The sequence below is a fragment of the Talpa europaea genome, assembly GCF_964194135.1.
Source record: "Talpa europaea genome assembly, chromosome: 6".
In the NCBI taxonomy this organism is placed as follows: domain Eukaryota; kingdom Metazoa; phylum Chordata; class Mammalia; order Eulipotyphla; family Talpidae; genus Talpa; species Talpa europaea.
This window is the reverse complement of record NC_140072.1, coordinates 62,163,647-62,173,247: the sequence shown is the minus strand read 5'-3', so window position 1 is coordinate 62,173,247 and position 9,601 is coordinate 62,163,647. Positions and strand designations below refer to the sequence as shown.

The window sequence follows — 9,601 nt, the reverse complement described above, 5'->3', positions numbered from 1 at the left end:
ATGAGTTGACGTGGCTCTGGCTTTGGAAGTCACAGTGCTGGTGGGTGTTCATGCCAAGGGGTTGGTGCTTGTGAAATTTGGGTGTGATATTGCCTGGCCCTTTCTTAAAGCACTGTGAGAGAGAGAGAGAGAGAGAGAGAGAGAGAGAGAGAGAGAGAGAGAGAAGAGAGAGAGAGACCGCATGTCTGCATTTGGGGAACATCAATTGCAAATTGATTTGATCAAATTTTCTCTTTGCACCAAACACATATAAAACATTACAACTCTATAAAAGTACAAGTGCAACTTGTACATCTGAAGTTTGCAGGAACTATGTGAGCAAATCCTATCAAAATAGCTATCTCATATGTATAAACAGCATTTGTTTTTAGAAAAACAATATCATAAACTGCAGAATCTGTACAAAAATATAAAATAAATTTGGGCAGCAGTTTCTAAACAGCCATGTAAATGCAACACTTAGGAGGAGTAGTTAATGCCTCTAAAAAGGCTGAATTGCCAAGTCAACCTATACAGGGCAAAAATGCCAGAAAAGGTACTGAGATTATCTAAATAATATATATATATATATATATTCTTTTTACCTCTTGCAATAAAACTTATAGAAAAAATAGACAAATATGCACATGCAATTTACAGCTTTTCCAACTTATTCCTTGTGCTTCACTTGAACTGTTTGTTTTTGTCATTCAACATAGCAATATTGTCTTCAAATGTCTTCTTTCCTATTCCAAGGTAGTAGGTCTCTGAGGAACCACTCAAAAAAGCGTATTAAAAGTGGTCATACTTGGATGAAGGCACTCCAACTCTGCTCAAAGCAAAAACTAGTGTGATCCTTTTGTAAAATGTTCTTTTCTTTTCTGAAAAAGGCAAGCAAGGGTGCATGCACAGTGCGGAGAGCTGTCAGGGCGCAGGGACAAGCACAGGGGCTGGGTGGGCGGCCACCAGGCCTTAAGACCCCACCAGCACCTCCATGATGTGGTCCAGCTCCGTGAGGTCCATTTTGAAAGGCTGACTGGGGGCGACGGGCTGGCTGCTGTAAGGGGCGAGAGTCTTGAGGAGGTCGTCGGCCGACACGGGGGCCATTTTTGAGGCCGTGCCTGACGCGGACGTGCAGGGGTCAAAATCATACATGGACGTGTCGATGTCCGCGAACAGGATGTCGTCCAAGGTCAAGTCTGTCAGAAACCCCGTGGACGTCGTGATCTCAAAATTCCCGGGAAGCGACTCCATGAGCCTGGGGTCGTCGGCTCGGGCCTCCGGGAGCCCCTCGTGTTTCTGGAGGCCGGGCTGGGCGGCGTCCCCTTTGGCGCGCTCGGCGGCCGCGGCGGCCTGGGCGGAGGTAGATGTGGGGCAGAGCTCCTCGATCTCGTCCAGGGCGGAGGAGAAGCTGTCCTTCTCCGGCGGGAGGGCTGGGGGCGAGAGTTTGGTGGGACACACGGGCTGCAGGGCCTGGGAAGTGCAAAAAGTGTCATCGTCGGCCTCCAGCAGGGAGGCGGGGGTGAGGCAGGCCTCCAGGGGCGTAGTGCTTCCGGGGTCACAGGGGTGCGCGGCGCCCGCGGGGTGGGGGTGCCCGGGCGCCGGGGGCGCCTCGCGGTAGCTGTCGCTCAGCGCGTCGGCCGGCTGCGAGGAGGGGGCGAACGCGGGCCGCAGGCTGCCTTCCTGTTTGAGCTCCTCCTGGATCCGCCTCAACATGTTGTTGATTAGAACGGTCTTCTGCAAGCTGGGTTCCGTGAGGGGCCGGTGGTTGTAGAGTTTCATAAGGGAAATGTTGAAGATAGTCTGGCGCTGTAAGGTGTAAGACACCTTGGATGGCCCGTCAGAGGGAGACACAATTTTGCCTTCCAGCCCATCTTCATGCTCATCAAACTTCCGTTTTCCTCCTTTCCCCAACATATATCTGCAAAGGAGAAAGGAAGGAAATGGAGTCAATCACAAGAAAATTCATGTTTGCCATAAAAAAGATGCTGGTTCAGAGGCCTGGCCTTGGACTTCAGACCCTTGCCCTGGGTTAGAGCAGGTGAATGAATGGGGGGGACCTTTAGAACAGGAGAGAACTGGGAAGGCTACCTTTGTATGCCCGGGGAGCAGATTTTGTGAGTAGGTAGTCTGGTGAATATATTTCTTGAGAAATGTGTACGACACAGACAAGTTAAACGTTACCATGGAAACCGTGATTTTGACTTTCTCAGCTAGCGTGCTTGGTTCGCATGCCTAACATTATCATGCAGGTTCAGTTTCCCTCCCCCAAACAGATTTATTTTTAAAGCCCAAGAAAACACTTACAATGCTATGACCTAAACAGATAGAGGTGTCATAGATTACAGCTGGAACACGTCTTGAAAGAGTAAAAGAACCAAGTTAGAGAAGGAGGAACATGTACAGTTGGTAGAACTGTGTGTGCTTTCAAAACGCCTTTTCCTTCCTCTTTATGCAGAAAAACCTTTCTGCTTGTTTGGTGACATGTGGCGAAGCACTTGGCCTGCGTTAAATGACCATAGTGATTGAGCTGCCGCCGCTTTTTTAGAATCCAGTGGAAGAATGTGGCTTTCCCAGCCCAGATTTTTCCATGCCTCAGTTTCATTGCATAGTTATATCTGAATGCAACTGGATTAGTTTTAAAGTAATTTGCTCTGACTAATTTGCTCTGACTCTACACATTGCTGTTTGGATACTTGAGCCACTTCTTAACAAAATACCTACTGTGATTTGGGAGACACGTTTGTATTTCAAAACAACCTTGTATCTCAGACCTTGAGCATCTGATAATGGGTTGAATTTTAACTCCTGTCCCACCATGATCAACTGCTTAACTGTCTCCTCTCTTGCTCTGGCTCCAGTAAAGACACCCTCTGCTGGCCACGCCTTCTGGAGAGGGGTCTTCCCTCTTAGAACTGCTACCATGCAAACACAACAATCCAAGTCCTTCACCTTTGCCTCACAGACTTCACTTTCTAATCATTTAATCAAGAAAAATGTCCTAATGTTGCACAGACCAGGAGACAAGGTTCTAATTCACCTACGCCGGGTGCTTGCTCCCTCACCTCCTGTACGGCTCGGACTCACGGCCACTTGTTAATTCTCTCCTCAGTGTCACTCACTCTTTCTGGTATCTTCCTGTACAAGCAAGTGCTTGGTAGTGACACAATTTTTCTTTTCTTTTTTTTTTTTTAAAGATTTATTTATTTATTTATACAAGCATTGGGTACAGTCAGAGGCGAGGGAAAGTGAGAGAATTCACCAGAGCCAGAGCGGGGAGCAGAGCAGGCAGAAGGACCGAAGTACACTGCTGAGGGGAGCAGCGGGCGGCAGGAGAGGTCTGCGCGCCATGTGGGACCCTCCTCTGGTGGCCGGGGAGCAGCCGGGGATCGAACCGGCGCTGCAGAGGCTGCGGGCAGCTTCACAACCCAGTGCTCAACCGCTGCGCCACTGGGGAAGCCCCCACAATTTTTCTTTTAAAAGCGATATGCCTTTTACTGAATTGCTTCAGCTGATTTTGACGGCACCTCATTCAATCCTTTGTTAACTCACGCCACATCTATGCAGTCTTGGTAGTCTGCCAGGCACTGGGGAGTCCTACGGATGAATAAAGCCTGGCTTTCAAGGGGCTCAATATCTTGTACACTTCATTATCATTTTGAATTATGAGTCTCAACCTAAAGGAATAGGCTAACCATAATAAAACTTTACAGAACTTCCTTCCAATGCTTTATTAAGGAGGTCACTTGCCTCTTGAGGCAGACATACTTGCTGATGGCCAGTCTGGCATACAAGTCCCGCTTGGGGTAACCACCTTCATGTGTCTCAGTCTCCAGGAGAGAAAGACCAAGGCAGTTGCAACTGATGGTCAGAATCACTTTGACAGTTTGTTAATGCTCATAAAGAACGTGCAGTTACTTGTATTAAATTCTCCCTCATTTTGTAAACATTGTGTAAACATTTTGTGACACGGCTGTCAATCACTAGAGCCAAAGACCAGTCCCATAATTAACGGAAAGACTTCACATGTTTTTCACTTAACAAAAACACTTTCTACCTTAAACATTGTAAGTGTTACAGTGACATGGGCCTCCCTGGTGGCGCAAGGGGTGAAATGTCTGCACTATGAAGCTATCCACAGTAACTGCAGCACGAGTTTGATCCCCTGCTGGGATGCTGACCCACATGGTGCAGCAGACCTCTCCTGTCTTGCCTGCTGCTCCCCTCAGCAGTGTATTTCAGTCAGTCTGCCTGTTAGGCTCCCCATTCTGTCTCTGGTGAATTCTCTCACCCCCCCGTACCTCTGGCCTGTACCCCAGTTCTTGTATGCATAAATAAATAAATCTAAAAAAAAAATGACAACTGAGAGGTCTCCCTGGTGGCACAGGGGTTAAGGTCTCAGCACTATCAAGATTTGGCCAGCCACTGCAGGCATGAGTTAGATGTAGGCCAGGAAGCTAACCCACAAGATGCAGCAGACCTCTCCTGTCTTGCCTGCTGCTCCCCTCCCCTCAGCAGTGTATTTCAGTAGATCCACCTGTGGGAATCAGACAGAACACTCCCCACTCTGTCTCTGGTGAATCCTCTCAGCCCCCCTCCCCACCTCTGGCCTACACCACAGTTCTTGTATGCGTAAATAAATAAAATCTTAAAAAAAAAAAAAAAAAGCATTACGGTGACCACCTCACCGTTGTTTTGAAGCAGACAATCTTTTGAAACAGATAATCGTATTAACACTTAAACTATTAGTATTTGCTTACAATTTAAGCATTTAAAAATACTAGCAAAATTCCACTTTGGCCAAAGAGCTTCTTACTGAGTGCATTTAATTCTCATACAAAGCTTCTATGTAGTCTATACTATGTTATAATGTGATCAAGCACAACACTTTGAAAGTGCGGGCGTGTGTACACAAACAAACATACATACACTCTGATACAGTGTTTCTCAAAGTGTGATCAGTAGTTGGGCTGTCTGTGAACTGTTCCAGGTCCTGAGGAGGTAAGCAGAGATACTGTATTACTTAGAAAATGTTTATAGAAAATTAATAGAGTAACTGTTCGTGTGCAATTTTTAAAATGAGGCTTCTATTTTCTACCTCTTTGTACTTTTATTTCATTTTTCTAGTAATTATTTGCATCATGTTTTACTGAAGTACTAGTCCATTAAGAAAAACAAACGAGATGATCCCTTATTACAAAAAGTCTGAGAAGCACAGTTCTAAAATATAACCCAAATACCCAAATAAAAACAAGCTAGGTAGCTCAAAACCATTTTGGACTGTTATTGGTTTTCTGGAGAAGTGACAGGCAAGACAGTGTAGACTTTTCTTTTAGTCATTGATGTAGAACTATCTTTTATTAAAGACTAGTTGCCAGAATAAACAACAGGACTTTCTCAATAACTCCCATTTCTCTAGAAAGAATCACTTAATCTATAGAACTCAAATATTTAAAAAGCAAACTGGTCATGCATTACTGGAAGTACTTAGCAGCATTCCCACAGCTGAAGGAGATTGTGGAGGTACTTTCAGAGTCAATGTGAGAAGCACCCAGTTCCAATTAGAAAGCTCTAGTTGGTCACAGCTGTGTGATAATCCTAACGATTTAGGAAAGGTCTGATAAGACGTTAGTAATGCTGTCAGGGGAAGAGGAAGGAGGGCTCTTGTAAGCCAAAGCTGAGTCCAGAGAACAGAAACAGACAAAGCGAGTCTTGGATGGTTTTCAAATGTGCAGATAGAGTTTGTCTCAAAGCAGCCTCTGCTTTTACTTCTCTATTTTGTTTTATGAAGCAAGACCGGTATCAAACACCTGGTAAGATTGCAAAATGCACACAGTCCTATTTGTAATCCTAATTCTGGCTTTTCACAGAAAGGAATAAAATACAACGTAATTAAATCTCCATATTATCACTTAGAAATTTTAAAAATTAAAAAATGAATTTAAAAAGAGTTAAAAGTTTTCCCATAGTTTGCTCAGCACATCGTTAAGAGTCTTACCACTGACCACATTCAGAAGAGGCCCCAACTCTGAGGCCGTGAACGCCCACTACTCTCCGGCGGTATGTCTTCGCCCTTCTAGAGTGGGGCACAATTCAAACTCAAGTCTCTTAAGAACCCGAGAAGAGTTGAATGATTTCTCCAGGCCAAGAGCTCAGGCTGGCCAAAGCCAGGGACAGCCCAGTTCCTAAGAAGCCTCTTTCCTCGGGCACTCTATGAAAATAACAATAGCTCTTCAAGCAAGCTATTGGAGAGGCACGTGACCTTTTAAAAGGCCTTGCTAGACTGCAGCTCAAAGCAAAGCAGTAGCTGGAGCTCAAACTAACAGGGGGGTGGAAGAGGGGAAAGTAGATGTCTGTTGTTCTGTCCAAAAAGGCCCTGTCATGGCTGTGGACCACTGACCCAAGCAAGCACGGTGGGCCCAGGGTTCACTGAAAGAAGAGGCTGGGTCAAATCTGGTTCCTGGGCCACCCCAAGGCTTGCATATCTCACTTTTTCCTCCCTCATGGCTTGTGAGCACCCAAGACCAAAGCCCATGTCTTTTCCCCAATTTGCATCAAGGCTGGATTAGGGTCTCCCAATGTGGAGGAGTGAGATGGGTGGCCTTCCCTTTTCTGCCCACCCAGGACCCTAAAACTAACCACAGCCACTTTTCTATTGAATATTCATTGGCTTTTACATAAGGTGTGTGATAAACATCTCCCATCTCCAAAAATCCTTGAGAAACTCCTAACATTCTGATTTTCTTGACATAAATTTTAGCAACTATTAACTGCAGCAAACTGAGTATTAAAAATGAAGATCAAATCTCACTGGTAGCAACATAAAAGAAAACTTCTCTGCCGGAGTTTCCCAGGAAGTTTGATACTGAACACAACTCTATGTACCAAATGTGTCTTCCAACTGCTTAGCTTCCCCTAGGAAAGGTCCTGATCTCAAGAGCTACAATCTGCTTTGGGAACAGTAACAAATAACCAAAGCCCCCAGGAGATTCGCTAGAAGAAATACAGAGAAGCAGGAAATGATATTACCTGACTACTTGGGGGTTGCGGATTCTGAGAGATTATGATGGATGGTGATGGGGAGACCCTGAAGACAGGACTTGAAGTTTCTATTTAAGTGGGATTGTCTCCTAAAATCTGTTTCCCAACCCTCGGGAGTAAGCCCATGAGGGCCCAGGCTTTTGTTGATGTCCCTATCCTTAGGACCGGGCAGTTCCTCACTCGCCGAGCTCATGGAACAACAGTCAATGAACCCATGTTAAATGGTGAGAACAAGAAAAGACACTGCGGGACAGTCAGAGAAGAACTACAAAACAAAGATATGTGTATATTTGGCCTAGCGTGAACTGTGCTTGGAAGGGAGTGTACAGCAAAGGGGAGAGAAGACTGGACCTTTTACCGGATGGGGCCAGGGTGAGGAAATGCACCAGGACATCAGGGTTAGAGGGGTGGCAGGGTGTGCACAGCGAGCTCTCTGGTAAATGCTTCTTTCACTCTAGTATCAGCCTCACCTGGAGGGTTTGTGGACACAGAATGCTGGGCCCAGTCCCCCCTCCCCCAAGATTCTCAGGCAGAAAATGAGGCATAGCACCTAAGAACCCTCATTTTCAACAAGTTTCCAGGTGGTGCTGGCCTGGGAACCTCAATTCAAGAAGCACAATTTCCTATTTTCCCCATCTGGCCATTTAGTTTTTTTTAACACCGAGAATCTCTTTACTCAATATTGAGTCCGCAGGTCTTCCTTGTTTGTCTAAGCAAATAAGGAAAAAAAAAAGGTAAGTGATTAAAAAAAATTAAAAAAAAGGCCATGCAGATATCTTCAGGTCAATTTTAATGATGAAGCCCAGCTTCCCAGACTGATATTATCAGACCCCACAGGCCTTCTATCCATGGGGGCTGATTCTCCTTGCTGTGACCTTAGCGTGAAGGGCAATGAGGTTTTATGCTCAAAGTCCAAAATAGAACTGAGATAGTACCAAAGGGTTAAAAGGGGAGCATTTCATAGCTTTTATATTTTTTAAGGCATTAAGTCAAAAATGCAAACATTATAAAAGGACAAGAAATCCTCTTAACCCAGTGCTTTTCAACTATTTAAAAAAGCTTTGTTAACCATTTAAAAATCACTCTCCTTTAACGTAATTTTTACCTGTCAAAATTAATGTCTTGATTTTTAAAAAATTGTTTTTCAATCTAGTTTTGCTAAGTTGTTTTATTTTATTTGATGAAGTACCAAGTATACATCCTTGCTAATACTTTGACAGTACAGAATTTCTCTCAGGTGTGGTCCTCAGGTGTGCTCACCTCGTAGCTCTCCCACCACCAAAGCACCTACGTCCTCCACCAATGTCATGATTTTTCAATTTAGAATATTAAATTTACTTTTGCTAATGACCACTTCTGTCACCCCCACTGATAACAACATAACCACTACTTTTCCCTGCGGACTCACCACAGCCCTCTTCCTGGCTTTCTGACTCTATACTGATTCAAAAAACATGCAAAAGACTGCATTACGCTTTACTCTGATTCATCCCAAGCAAGATTTATCACTCCAGACAGAAGGAAAACCCTCCACCTCATCCTATTCAGTATCCAGAAAATTAAGGCTACAACAGGTACGCTGTTCAGACTGCTAGCTTGGTCCCAAAATCTAAAGGGAGGAAATGACTAGAAGGTGGGAGTGAGCACATGATCAAAAAGACAGCAGTGGTCCTGGCCCTGGTGGACTTTGTGGCGTGGAAAGGACACCAGGGCAGGTGTGGAAAGGACTCCCCACTCAGCATGGCCGGGTGGAGCGGGAATTCTGGTAGTCATTACTTCAAAGCACCTCAAAGCCCAACTGGTTAGTTTCTTGGGTACATTTTCAAGAGCCTGTTCCAATTTCTTTTGGACTAACGAACAACAGCGTTTTCCCTTTTCTGGAGTGTAGCAGGCTTAAGTGTTTGTTTAAAAGGTTAACAAGGAAGCACTAGGGGCCCCTAGTAGGGGAGGGGACACTCCTTGGAGGGGGTGAGATGGCTTTGGGGAACTGGTCATCTTCACCGGGCAGTGAGGACACTGGCATTTGCTTTGGGGTAAGTCACTGGCCCGTAACATTTGGAATCTGGGCACATTTCTGCATGTGTTCTATGCCTTAATAAAAATGTTTCAAAAACACTAGTTAATAGCTCTCAAGAAAAAAAGCCTATTTCAGAGGGTGCTTTAAGAAGCCATATCTCTAATCTTTTCAGTTATGCTGCCCAATGAGACCACCACTGGCTGCGGAGGCATTCAGAAGCATCAATGACTAAAAATCACTAAAATAAGGCATTTCTAGCAATGCTAACAATATTGAACGATGATCTGTCCTCATGGAGCTACCCCTTTTGAAGAAAAAAGTTAAGAGAAGCTTTGTAATGAATCTTAAAAGAGACTATTTCTCCATGTTGACATCCTGGCTACTAAACCCCAAAGCCCTTTAAGTGGAAACACACACATTCTTTCAGTTTCTTTTGGGGGCAATGGCAGGAGTGCCTCTGGTGTCATTAATTGTGTGTGTGACAGACTTCTGAAACCAAGAGAGGTCAGCCAGAAATGATTTTGGACAACTTCTGAAACGATATTCTCACTGTCTCCTTACCCC

At 44.8% G+C, this 9,601-nt stretch overlaps 1 protein-coding gene across 1 annotated transcript; it reads right to left on the bottom strand.

Annotated features, from left to right (window-relative positions):
• Window positions 1-951: 951 nt before the first annotated feature.
• On the bottom strand, window positions 952-1,896 carry SERTAD2 (SERTA domain containing 2; the record flags this gene model as incomplete). The annotated part of the gene is made up of 1 exon (XM_084235679.1): window positions 952-1,896. One exon carries the CDS (start codon window positions 1,894-1,896, stop codon window positions 952-954), a length of 945 nt encoding a protein of 314 aa, XP_084091805.1.
• Window positions 1,897-9,601: the final 7,705 nt, after the last annotated feature.